The sequence below is a fragment of the Vanessa cardui genome, chromosome 21 (genome assembly GCF_905220365.1).
Source record: "Vanessa cardui chromosome 21, ilVanCard2.1, whole genome shotgun sequence".
Taxonomy (NCBI): Eukaryota; Metazoa; Arthropoda; class Insecta; order Lepidoptera; family Nymphalidae; genus Vanessa; species Vanessa cardui.
The window spans coordinates 9,546,011-9,559,924 of record NC_061143.1 but is presented as its reverse complement, the minus strand read 5'-3'; the positions used below and the strand labels follow the sequence as shown (position 1 = coordinate 9,559,924).

Genomic DNA, 13,914 nt, shown 5'->3' with positions numbered 1-13,914 from the left:
CTTTATTATTCCAAATATTATTTAGATTATGCTATCTCACTTTTTTAAAATGCTTTATAATTTATTTCTGTTATCATTATTTATAGAAGAAATTTTAAACTATGGTGAACTTTTTTAGAAAGTCGAGATCGAGATCGCTTGCATCTTAACCGATGATTGAGGGTTCAAACCCAGGCAGGCACCGCTGATTCATGTGCTTAATTTGTCTTTATGATTCATCTCGTGCTCAGCGGTGAAGGAAAACATTGTGAGGAAACCTGCATGTGACAAATTTCATAGAAATTCTGCCACATTTGTATTCCACCAACCCGCATTGGAACAGCGTGGTGGAATATGTTCCAAACCTTCTCCTTTCTCCTCAAACGGAGAGGAGGCCTTTAGCCCAGCAGTGGGAATTTACAGGCTGTTGTTGTTGTTGTTAAACTTTTAGAGGAAATATATTTTAATTTAGGAATTTAAGGTTTTTTTTATAATATATTATTATGTTGTTGTTGGGGCAAAACTTAGTACAGGATAAAAAAGTTACCGTAGCACGCAGTAATCCCTCGGCGCCAAATTAAAGCTAGAAGCCGTGATGTACTGAAACACTTCAGCATTCGGTCCCAATTTTTCTGCCACCCGCCACTTCACTAGAGAATCATCCCATATGTGCCGCTCACGGAGTATCCTGTTATCATAGAGAATATTATGAATACGCTTGTTCATTTGAAGGTGTCTAGTAATGTATTGGTAATAATGTACCTTTGCATAACCTCCTGCGGCGGCGCCTCGACATCAGTGGTCGCACGCCACAACCTCAGCGGGTGGCCGTCACCAACTTTCTTACAACACAGCTCCACGTGAGGAGCTGCCCCCGATACTGACATCCAACCTCGTGTTCTGGAATTAGATGAGCTTTATGATTATTGACATAAGGTTGATTTGTTTTTTGTAATGACTACTTCAACAATCTGATTTATAAATACCCAAAATGTTTTATAAATCCTAAACTCTTTAACGTTGATTATTATGAACATTTTCGATTGTGATATTTTCAACTTTTTAGGGTACGACATTTGGATCTTGCACTTTATTGAGAGTGGAAAGGGAAAAAAAGTTAAATAAAAAAAAACAAAGGATGTATAAAATTGTTTTCCGTGATCAAATGATTGTATTTTGAATGTTAATTCGTGTTTCGTTTTTTTAAGACACCAAATCTAAAGTGATACTACTTTGAAGCATCTACGTTGCACCAACACATCTAAGATGATGATGAAGTGATTTATTTATAATCTGCTCTTTAATGTACATTCATTACAGTACATTCCAAAATTATATTCCGTAAGTCTTATGTTACTTACAAACAGCATTAAATTAAATAAACCAATTATTGATAATTTAAATTAAATTTCAAAATTAGATATTAATATTATATAATATCTTTCATTATTTTTTTTATTCTAGCATTTGGCTACGATCATACTTTTTTTTATTTTGGCTGACCTCAGTTAGATTTGTGTCATAAGTTTCATTTTAAAAACAAATCACATTGAAACGGATAAAATTGAGTATTATGCTTGATTGTACAAAAACGATCGTAACAAAAAACCGTATGTAAAATATAAAATACATAATTTATTCTAATCTTTAGAGATTTGAGATAAATAGACGAAGATAGAGTTAAAGTTATAGAAAACAGTAAAGAACAGATTATTACACCGAGATGAGCCGTGAATGGCTAACACCTATGTCTCACCTCTTTCCAGATCTGCCACAGACTCTAAAAAGGCATGAAAAAGGTCAATACTATATTAATTTCTACTAAGTGAAGTGAAATTGAAGATGTAGTACTTCCTATTTATTTATTTGATTCGGTTAGTAGGTGGGGTTTACCATAGTTTTTTTGTACTTACTTTTCTTTGGCTTCTTTTAGTAAGGCTTGGATGCAGGCATATTGGAAACCTTTCCAATCTTGGTTGAAATCTGCTCCCAATTCTTCAAGAGCAACCTGAAATATTAAATATTGTTCTTTATTATATGTCCTAAAATTAGTAGCTTTGATAAAACATTTGATATTTACGTCAATACGTCTTGTTTTTACGTTTTCATAGATATATATTAAGACCGTTGTGTGCGTGTGTGATAGTTTCCCGATGTTTTTTTTTTAATTATGTCATAGAACTGTCATCATTATTACAGATTACATTAAGTAGTAAAAGACTTACTATTAAATGACCTACTGTCAAGTCTAATGTAAAATGCCACTTATTAATAGCATTTGTTTGTACTCATACGATTCACATATACCATTCATTATATATATAAATAATATACTCACTGGCACACTTTCCTCGAAGTAGTTGAACTTGCATCGCGCCAGCATGTCCGCTGGTGCCAGGAACAGCTGTCTGTGTTGTTGAATGAGGAGCAACAGACATGCGTGCGCAGCTCGAGACTCGCTTATCTGTCGCTGGTCTGCAACGCTCTCTATTATCATCCTGGAAATCAAAATATAGCATTGTAACTTTTTTTTCAAATATAATTATAATCGCACTGATATAATTCAAACAGCAGAAAATACATTGTTCTCTCATAGTTAGAAAAGAATAATTCTTAATAATATATGAACTTCTTATTATAAGAAAACCTCCGTCGGATTTCAAATTCATTCCTTTATCAAGTCTTAAACTTAGTACCTTTTGATTCTAAACATTAAATAATTACGACGCAATATGTCATTCTCGATCTGTAAAGCAGTTTATCGCTCATACTGAGCACACGAAAATAGACCATAAGGTGACGAACCTTTTCTTACCCCGACTGTACATTATACTTATTTAAAATCATATAAATCTACAGCAAATATATGTTTAGATTATCACCCATGTAGAAAAAAGCATTACCTATTAGAGTTGCCTTCCTTAGTGCTACCAGTATGGGGCGGCGCGTGGTGCAACCTTAACAATGTCGGGGCGAAGCAAACCGCCAGATTGGAGGCTGTCATTTGATTAACAGCAGAATGTTCTGCTACCTGTTGAATTGTAATTAATATTTTATTATCTTAATTACTAAAGACTGGAAAGAATCATTATTAAATATAAATCTGTGAATGACAACCTATAATTAAATAAGCTCGACGGATTCGTCAAATTAATAATAATTTTAATTAAAAAAATTTGAGATATATATTTTGAAAATTATGTTATTCAAAAGATGAGTATACAACTTCAGTATTTGCGTAAAAATAAAGAAAACAATAATATCAGTTAAGTTTTAACTGAGGAGGATTTGTCCACAGAAACGCCTAGCTATTTTCCTTCCTAAAAATTTAATGATTTTTATTGAATATAAAATAAATTTTAAATTTACCTCTGATAAAAATATCAATAGTGATTGTAATGCTTCCAAATGCTCTTCAGGGAGAAGAAGCAATGCACACTGGACTGCATCAGGCCTCAATGGTTCCGGAACATCTGATGATTAAAAATTAAATTAATTAATAATCTGTACAAAATTGCCTAAATTTTTACATAATAATTATATACCTAAAGGATCTTATTAAGTGGTTTGGTGACAATATATCAGTCGTTGTACTGTCGTAAATCTCAATGAAGGTTTTACTGTATATCTTTCTAAAATTTAGAAAAGATTATTTAAAAGCTTTTTCTACAACTCTGCATCAATGAGGTTTAATACATTCACGTGTAAGGAAATTTCAGATACACGTAGGTGTTCCCCAAGATTTTCCTTCACCGCCAATCATAGGGGATATAATTAATAACACATATCAAGTCGCCTTTAAGCGTAAATATAAAAAAAATAATAAACTCTACTTACGTTGAAATATAGCTATAAACGTTTCACTTAGTTTGTTTGTCAGTAATGCATCTGGTAGTTCTCTGAAATACTGTTTCACCATATCCGCTACATCATGCGCCTGAGCACCTTCGAAGTTTAAACTAGATTGGTTTGGATCAATTGTGTTCATGTTTTCTATCGCAAATGCAGCGTTGACTGCGCCCGCTGATTCGACACAGGTCCTCAATTTTGCCGTTCTGGATTTAACGCCTGCCTTCCGAAATATTCCCATCTAAAAAAATAATAAAGACTAGAGTCAAGACTTGTGCATTTTGTTAAAAAATATATCAACGAAGCGTCATTTAGTTGTTTGTAATGCTATAGTTATAAAAAATATATACCTGATCTAAAGCATTGTGTTTGAGCCAATTTAGGGCACACTGTATTGGCTTTGGTAATGAGTGCCCTGTCCTCTGTAATGATATGGTTAGAGGAACGCCAAAAACTGTTTTATCTGAAAAGAAAAAAAAATCCAATTGAAATTTTGAAAACTTAGACTGGATGTCAGACATTGATGTAATCATAAAACAATATAAATAATTAAATGATTTTCTTTTGTTGTTTTCATACCTTTATAATCAGGTGTTTTAATTTTCCGTATAAGCTTGGGCAGTTCCCAATTCCAGCCTGATTTGTGTGAAGGGCAATACCTTTCCATGCACGCGGTTAGTCTTAACAGCGCTAGTTTCCTCAGGATATGCAATTGACCACAGGACAAAGAAGACATTGGTCGGGATACTGTAAAGAAATATAATACGATTGTAAACAGACATTCCAAAATCAAAATAAACAATAAGAATGTAACAAGACATTTCAAAATCATAGAGAAAAAATATATAAAACCATGTCTAAAGTCAAAAATTTCCTAACGGGATCAAATGCGCCAAAAGTATGCCTGTAAATTTTCCACAGCTGGGCTAAGGTCTCCTCTCCTATTATGGAGATTACAGGTAAATTTGTAGTTTAACTTACGATATGTTTCAGGGTTTTTCTGGTTCGTCGTTGGTTGCAGCGTGTTATTTGCTTTTGGTCCACCATTGAGAGCACTTGTCCTAAATGAGTACCATCTTTGAATGTTGTTCCTGAAACAAAATAATGTATTTTAAATATACTGAGATAAGATCTTATGGAATAAAATATAAATAAAACTATTATGGATATCTTTTTTATAAAATATAATTTAATTAGTATGTAAGGAATGGGTTATATTTCTTACAGCGCCAATGTCTATGAGCAGTGGTGACCATTTATGATCCACCTAATGGTGGTCACTACGCTTCTGTACTACCAAAATTATAAAAAAAATATGAATAAAATAAAGTAGTAGTATCATAATGAAAGTGTGTCTAACTAAGACTAAGTCTGTCTAAGTCTGTCGAATCAAAGTCTAATTTATTTAATAAATCTTACTTCTTAGTTTTGAGGTCAAGGCTGTCATCGTCGTCGTCTTGATCTCCATCATGTGACCTCGATCCAGCTGAGTTTGGACTACTATCGAGTTCCGAACTCCTCGATGCAGATTTATCTCTTTTGAGACTTCTGTCTCGAAACCTGTGAAATAAAAAAAGTACAGTTTTAGTTGTAATTTACAGAATTTTACTTTCTGTATTATATGCTTATCATTATCATACTTACGTTTTATCATAAAGAGATATAAATGAGAACATAATTTTATTTACATGAATCGTTTAGACTGAAAATACGAAGTCTTCGCAAATATAGAAAATTAAAAAAAAAAGATATTAATATTTATCTGTTGAAAGCTCTATATAGAACATCAAGTTCAATGACTTTCATGATTCATTGCAAAAGAAAATTCCGTACAATACTTCGGTCCAGCTGTACATTAGCATACGAATAACTTATTAGTCTTGTTGTATTAGTTATTACAGACAAACACTCGTTTAGTAATGGTCTGGTCAGAGGTAATTAGTGCACGGTAATCGCTTTCAAAATGGCGCTGTAATCTTTGTTTGCGGACGTGCTACTAGGTTCGTTTATATGATTTATTAGGTTGTAAAGCATTGTAGACATAGAATGCGTTGTTATTTATGTACCTTACTGTAAATATTTGTCTTGTATTGTTTATAGATTTAGCAAAATATGCGAGTGCGGATTTAACTAATAAAGTTTTTTTTAATTTTTGTCATTTTGTAAACAAACTAATTACATCTGGTTTTAACTACATTGATTCTTAGAAGTTATTAGATATATATTCATACTTAACAAAATTAAGTAAGGAAGTTCTTAAGTTAATAGTCATTGCGTAATCTTTTAAACTCAAGAATTATTTTTTACTTCGAATAATGTGTTGGAAGACATCCTCGAATAATTTACCTAAACGTGATACTATTTTAAACTAAAATTAATATAATAAATATTTTTGTATTATTTAGTTTTTACATATATTCTTTCATCATTACTTACTTTTGTCCATCTTTTCCCAAGTTTAATGAGCTAGTTCTAATAGCTTGCCGACGATGTGGTGTGTGCGCTGGAGATTTTTGGACTTCCCGGAGAATTTCTGGGTCTGCCTTGAGCTCAACTGGTGATGGTGGTTCTACATACACCTAATAAAAGAAACAGCCATAGAAACATATTAATAAAATTGATATTCCCACGCATTAAGTTACAATTAACAATTGAATCCGTTAACTAACCTCAGTGTTATGATGTTGAACGTTGTGCTCCTTATAATAATTGTGCCTCCAGCTTGCCGGTTGGCACTCTGAATCGCTTAGGGCACTTGAATCATCACTTTTTAGGCCTCGATGGAAGATTCTTTTCGCTCTCCCTAATTTTGACTTAGAACTTTTATTGCTTGAGCCCATACTGTTATCTGAAGCGTAACTTGAACTATCATCACCAAAAGGCGGGTGTAGCACAAACGATTGCTCAAGAGGAGCTATTGGAGAAGGTGGCATTATTGTCATAGGGGATGGAGGTTGGGTACGAATAGCAGGAGCATGGAGGGGAGAGCTATGGAAGTCTGGAAAAGGGAATGCAGTAGGCGTTGTTGGTGTCATATCGATATAATTTAAATCTGCATATTTATCCTGGTTGACATCCAGAAAGTGAGGCGATGAAACTATAACTTCAGTTCTGTTTTGACGTTTTCTTCTCCTCGTTTTCAAGGATTCGACCCTTCTTAATAAAGCTTTTGCTCCATCACGTAGCCTTTCAGATCCAGTCCGTCTGAATCTGGTACCCGTTTCTTCTTCATCTTCTTTGTCACTCGGTAACTGAATGTGGGTTTGTTGTCCTGACACCGTTAACCTATAACAAAATACCTCAATGTAATTGGTTCGTCAATGTACGACTGACTAGTCTATATTATCTATATCATTAATATTATATATGTGAAAGTAACTCGGTCTATCTGTCTGTCGCTCTTTCACGGCCAAACCGCCGAGCTGAATTTGATGAAAAGGACATGGCTACTTTTTTGATTAACAACCTAAAACGCGAGAGGAGCTGCGGGCGAAAACTAGTTATTTATAAATTATATTTTTGAAAAGTTGTAAAAAACAAAATACGCTCAAGTCAAAATCAAATTCAAAAGTTCAAATGTAAATAATTTGAAATCCAAAATTCAAATAATTTTAAGCAAAATAACATTGAAATAATTTATCTCCGAGTTCGCATTCAATATATCACATTTGTAAATCAAATGGTTCATGGATATTAAAGAGCCAATTAGGCTCATTTACATGCTAAACTAAATGGATAGATGAAATGGCAATTAGTTACACAGATTAGATTAATTTTCGATGTCAGAAAGCGATCCCTGTACACAGTTATGATTAAGTAAATAATTCGGGATAATGAAGTTTCTCAGATTGTAATTCGAATAAATATTTGTGAATTCAAAATTCAAAATCTAAATCCATATATAATTCATTCATTCATTCATTTCGCTGAGTTTCTTTCGCCGGTTCTTGTCAGGTCAGGGTATTTTCTTTCCGAACCGGTGGTAGTGTTTCAATTGACCATCAATAAGAAAGTGTAATGCTTCTATATTGAATAAAGATATTTGAGTTTGAGTTTGATTCAAATAGGCCTTTATAAGCACTTTTGAATCGTCACTTTACATAACTATATTAAAAGTAAAGTTAATATCAAAATGACCCGGCAAGGAACTTCCTTAGTTGTAGTCTTTTCCAACATTTGAAATAAATTATATTATTTAAATACAAATATATATAATATGCTTGTTTGAAAATCAACAAGTATTACAACAACAACAACAACAACAGCCTGTTAATTCCCACTGCTGGGCTAAAGGCCTCCTCTCCCTTTGAGGAGAAGGTTTGGAACATATTCCACTACACTGTTCCAATGCGGGTTGGTGAAATACACATGTGGCAGAATTTCTATGAAATTTGTCACATGCAGGTTTCCTCACGATGTTTTCCTTCACCGCTGAGCATGAGATGAATTACAAAGACAAATTAAGCACATGAATCAGCGGTGCTTCCCTGGGTTTGAACCCGCAATCATCGGTTAAGATGCAGGCGTTCTAATCACTGGGCCATCTCGACAAGTATTAGCTCCGCGATTTTATATCATCTTAATAATCTTGTGTAGTAATAAATAATGAAGTTAAGGTCAGTATGCCTAAAACCTCCAAATACATTCTATTATATGTACTGATAATTAAATTAAAACAATAAATAGTATATGTATTGCTATTTTGCTGTAGTGATCATTAGCAACATAATTAACGAATTCGGCTCTTCGTTACCTAATTATATCAATAGTAATTTCAAATTTAATTTGATAATGTAACACGAAGATTCACATCTTAAATCTACATCCATATATTAGGCATTAGGAAAAGATAATATTGTCACAAACTACCGTATAATCGGAGGACTTTCGTATCTTTCTAAGTTATGCGAAACTCCTAAGGGGTTAAGCGTCGTTAAGACAACTTTGGAGTTTAACACATAACTTGTTTACAATTATTCTATTAGCCTTCTTGGAAAGTGATTCACGGGGACGAAGTTTAGCATAATTTCGTTATACTATGTCGCTGGTTACTTTCAAACTTTATGTTCTTTATTTAAAGTTATATAAAAGATAATGTTTAAATATCTCGAGAACAACAACAGCCTGTAAATTACCCACTGCTGGGCTAAGACCTCCTCTCCCTTTGAGAACGAATTAAGCACACTGTTCCAATACGGGAATGGAATACACATGTAGCAGAATTTCCATTAAATTAGACACATGTAGGTTTCCTCACCATGTTTTCTTTCACCCCCAGCACGAGATGAATTATAAACAAGAAATTAAACTCATGACTTTTCAATGGTGCTTGCCTGAGTTTGAACCCGCAATCATCGGTTAAGGCGTTTATTACAGGTTCGTCTCATTTCGTGCATCTTTCGAGAACTATCAACATTAATAATATTGGAATATTCAATATTCAATTGTTTTTATTATTTTGATGGATTGGTATTTTAAAGTTAAGAAAGAAACAACGCAAAAATACATGTAAGATTAAGATTATATTTTTTAAACGTGATGTCCACATTAAAATATTTTTGTTGAAAAATCTTTTAGGCCGCTTCACGCTGTTTGTTTTTAAAAGCTATTAATCTTGCATTAGTGTGTTCCGCTCTAAAAATCATCTCGCCCTTTATTTGAGATCGAAATTGACGCAATAGATAAAGCTGCAGTCGTTTTATAAGCGGGCTCCTTTATCAAAGCATACGTAAATAGTTAAGCGTGAGTTAAGTTAAATTTTAATAATAAAGTATACCTTAAAAATTGTCCCTGTAAATTAACGTATGCAAAAGTCGTAACTGTTTTTAAGTTGGCTATTGCAGCCATTGACTTCTCGACTCGAAAAAAAACCTAACATAAGTATAACACAGTATTCATAAGAATGATCGACCTTTGTTTTGCACGATAAGTAGAGTTAGTAAAACGTTCTACAAACGCTATCACTAGCACCAAACACTTGTGAGCAAGCTATCATTATTTCCATGGTTTAGCAACCCAAAATGGAAACGTGATAGGTGAAGGGCTAAGAGCCCAAATTGTAAGTAGAACAAATAGCCAGTAGGCTTAATTATATTCATTGTGACCGATTGAATGACGCACGTCACGAGAAGCATTGTACATGATTTCTGGTAATGATTTATCTGTGTGACAAGATTTATAACGAAATACTTATTGGTTGTGTATGTTGAAACTATGTCCGTAAATAACCTTTTTGGTGCACGTATAGTATTCAAATTTAGATCACTAACAATTGTTTGTTTTTTTTTATTTATAAAAAGTTTTAGCATCCAAGTTTTCAGGAAAGCACGTAAATCGTTGGTCAGGCACCAACGATTTTAGATTTTAGATTTACTGAAGTCAATAGATATTAAAGTTGGATCATATTGGCAACCCAATGTATAATTATGTTTATAAAGACTTCTTTTGGAATTGCATAGAAAGTACTTAGAAGAAAACGATTTTATTTTATTGTTAAGAATGACATTCAAATAAAAAATATAATCGGCAGTAATTGTAACTTTTTTTACAATTACTGCCGATTATATTTTTCATCTATTCGTTTTGGAACCATATTTTCAACACCAGATTATGTACACGCTATCAAAGCGTGGAACTAATAATTGTTGTATTCTTAAGGATATGTAGTTGTTTTTTAAACAATATAACTTGGTATTTATATATAAAGAGTTTTTTAAGGGTTCCTCTCGGTAGAATTAAAAGTGCTTGAAAAATAATATTTGAATAAGGTATATGCTTTATATTTATTATATTGGTTTTAAATTGATTTATAGTTTGACTGTAACCCAAATGTCATATATGTGTTTAAATAGATGCACTTTCATTGATTAATTACATATAGATAGTAGTCTGCTGTGTAAAGCGCTTAAAGCGCGATGTGTTTTCGCTTTAGCGCTTAAATATGCTCAAGGCTTTGTTTAGTTACCTCGCGTAACAAAATACCTGTCTAAGCATCCGCTAACACTGTTATTAACATTTCACTGACATTTGAGGTCGATGGTGCAAGAACTACTGATATTTTCCATATCGTACATAACAATTAACCTATCAATTACAAATTAATAAAAATGATTTGACACATCAATATATAAGGTCGTACTTTCGTTCGGACACTTGACCGCTATTAAACGGCCATTCAAAAGAAAACTAGCGAAGTAACGAGTCCATTAATTTTGACAGGCGTCCATTCTACAATTATAACACTAATATCTCGCTGGTAGCGACGGTAAAGACTGACAGCCATTACAGACTGTTTTAAGATAGTAATTGACAATGACCGACCAATTTGGGCAGAGCCCAGCGTGCGAGGTGATTGGGCGCTCACATAGTTATGAAGCCGTTATGATGCATTCAATAATATTATCTGTAATTTATAAACAAATGAAATTGAATAGTTTATTTTTTTTTAATTAAGAAATATTATAATGTTATTGTCTTTGTTTATAATTTATTCGACGTGTTCTTTTTTTGAATTGTTGTCAGTAATTTATTTTAAATGGAGAAAACTGGAATAAGAATCACAAGCCACTATTCCCTAGTATTATAGCAAAGTAGATTAAAAGATTGATTATACTGCAAGCATTAGTAATTAATAATATTTTAGTCAATCTCGTATGTAAAATTAAGGTAAGGCATTTTAAAAGTTAAGAAATTCATCGTGTATTAGATTAAATGTTTCCAATTTTATTCATGTATCAAAACTGTGATACAATCAAACATAACATGGCGCACTTAGTCGATTAGGAAATGTTTGAAGGGTCTACTAAAATTGGCATCATAATATAAAGAAGAGCTGTACCATCTAACATTTTAATCAGTATTGCGTAATCAAGGGCCAATTATCTGGCTGGGAAGCACTTTACAGTTATCCGCTCATTAACATGATGGTACTAATGATTAGGGCTATTGTGTGGAACTATTATTAATATCTTTGTTAGTTCATTGATTGATATGGTGCGTCTCCTGTGATAAATTATTCGAATGATATTCGTTTTCTTTTGTTCATTTGAATACGAGATAATTGATTTTGACTTTTATTTTTCTTACAGAATAAACAGTTTTAATTATAGATACGTTTTGAAATATTGTTATTACAGAGTACAGTAAGTACTATATTATAGATAATAATAAAAGGAATCCAGTTTGTTTTCAACATAAACTAAAATTTACTAAGTACAGATTAAATACAAATGTTTCGAAATTAAAAAAAACAAATTGAGCATATATCTGTCTCAGAAATAGTAAACACAATAAGAGCCTGTAAATATTCCATTACTGAGCTAAGTTATCCTCTGTTTGGAGCATATTTTCCTTCATCGCCGCGTGGTGTTTGTCTGGGGTTGAATCCGCAATCATCGGCTAAGATGTAAGCGTTCTAACTACTGGGCTATTTCGGTAAACAACAGATTATCAAGTACTTACAAATCAGGCTCAACATCCGTGTAGTGTCCATCAGCGTCCACGAGACCCACTCGTATTGTAGGTAAGGTCTCGTCTTCATCATCTTCTACTTCTCCTCGTGCTTCTCTCGCTTCTCGCTCCGCTAATGCACGTGCCGCTATCACCTGATGGCGAAAAGTGTTAAAATTATTAACATCTTGAGTAAAAGAATTCGACTCGATTTGATTAGATTTTAAATATAAATGAAATGTTATACTAACTTGTAACCTTCTCTGCGCTTGTGGAGTAATTTCCACAACCCTGGACCATCTTCTTGATTTCCTCTCATATTGCCATTTATCACTTAGCGCGCATTGTTCATCATCAGAGTCGTTCTGGAACAAGAAATTAAGATTTTAATCATAATGGGACGCATAAATTTTCATTTGTTTGACTGTTTCTAATCGGCGTTCGAAAACATGCTTAATAAGTGCACGAGCATTAAGTACGTTAAGATTACTGTAATCGAAAAGTTTAATTTGTTTAAACGTTTTTGCGTCTGTGTGTGTTTCAATGTATCTATGTGTGCATTCGCGCATATTGTATATAATATTTTATTGATATAAGGAAGTCAAATGATGTAGACTCGATAGATTGTAATCATTTAATTCTAAGATTTTGAATTTAGCGTTATAGCATGTTCAACGTCATCCGCTATGGGTAATGTACGAGTATGTATCAATGATCTTAGTCATTTTGTTCAGAAGTGTAATGATTTTAAATTTCGTAATTTATAATTCAATCGTTTTAAAACTGCTACCTATTCTTCTGAAAGCATAAAATACCAGTGTCATATAAATGTATTGTGTGGAGAAAAGCTATTTCATGTTAAAATGGCTTTGATACCTGGGACGTGTAGTGAATTTTATAAAATTTTATACTCGCAGGTAATGCTAAGACTACTACACGTACAAATATATTTTATTGAATCATATATATGAACTGTTTCATTTATAAACTTAAATAAAGGTACAAACATACTATAGTAAATAAGTATGAAATACCAAATTAATATATTCTTCTATATATCCATACATTGTTGACTTCCAGGCAGGATAGGTGACTGTATTTAACTAACATAACATTGTATTTGAAATGATAAAAAATAGTAAATTTCTGAGTTTATTACCGGTTCTTCTAAGCGGAATCTATATTCCGAACCTTCACTTAATATAGTTTGTGAAATGACGATTTGAGCACGATTTCAGACTGAAAAATTTGAGATGCATCTATGTTTGTGCACAGAAACAATGAACGACAGGTACTATGCCCATTTATCTAATATTTTCTTTGTTTATTTTTACAAGCGATATCGTATTTGTTTTTAGTACAGTAAATAAACTAAACAATTATGTACGTGGAACTTTAAAGTCAACTTTTATTGTAGTTTTGTCTAATGTCTAGACGAGATCCTAAAATCTTCATCTGCTTTTGTAGTTTATATTATTTGCTATTAAGATAAAATTGTCTCATCTGTCTCTTGGTGCTTGTTTTATTTACATCCTTTAAATTGACAAATTTGCCGAGACGGTGTATAGACGATGGAAAGCGGCTGTCATGGTATGGACATATTTTAAGGAGGAATGGGGACCATGTTATAAGGAAGGT

The 13,914-nt window shown here is 32.8% G+C and overlaps 1 protein-coding gene across 3 annotated transcripts in view; it reads right to left on the bottom strand.

The window, feature by feature from the left end:
• LOC124538724 (rho GTPase-activating protein 7) overlaps positions 1 to 13,914 on the bottom strand; it is a 273,161-nt gene that overhangs the window by 3,334 nt on the left and 255,913 nt on the right. For all 3 annotated transcript variants that reach the window (XM_047115885.1, XM_047115886.1, XM_047115887.1), the window contains 15 exons: positions 12,528 to 12,641; positions 12,289 to 12,431; positions 6,498 to 7,113; positions 6,265 to 6,407; positions 5,248 to 5,388; positions 4,810 to 4,919; positions 4,408 to 4,575; positions 4,179 to 4,291; positions 3,817 to 4,069; positions 3,349 to 3,452; positions 2,883 to 3,010; positions 2,318 to 2,477; positions 1,893 to 1,987; positions 742 to 879; positions 527 to 667 (listed from right to left, as the gene is read on the bottom strand). In XM_047115885.1, coding sequence (XP_046971841.1) covers positions 527 to 667; positions 742 to 879; positions 1,893 to 1,987; positions 2,318 to 2,477; positions 2,883 to 3,010; positions 3,349 to 3,452; positions 3,817 to 4,069; positions 4,179 to 4,291; positions 4,408 to 4,575; positions 4,810 to 4,919; positions 5,248 to 5,388; positions 6,265 to 6,407; positions 6,498 to 7,113; positions 12,289 to 12,431; positions 12,528 to 12,641 — 2,567 coding nt within the window. The remainder of the gene's footprint in view (positions 1 to 526; positions 668 to 741; positions 880 to 1,892; positions 1,988 to 2,317; positions 2,478 to 2,882; positions 3,011 to 3,348; positions 3,453 to 3,816; positions 4,070 to 4,178; positions 4,292 to 4,407; positions 4,576 to 4,809; positions 4,920 to 5,247; positions 5,389 to 6,264; positions 6,408 to 6,497; positions 7,114 to 12,288; positions 12,432 to 12,527; positions 12,642 to 13,914) is intronic.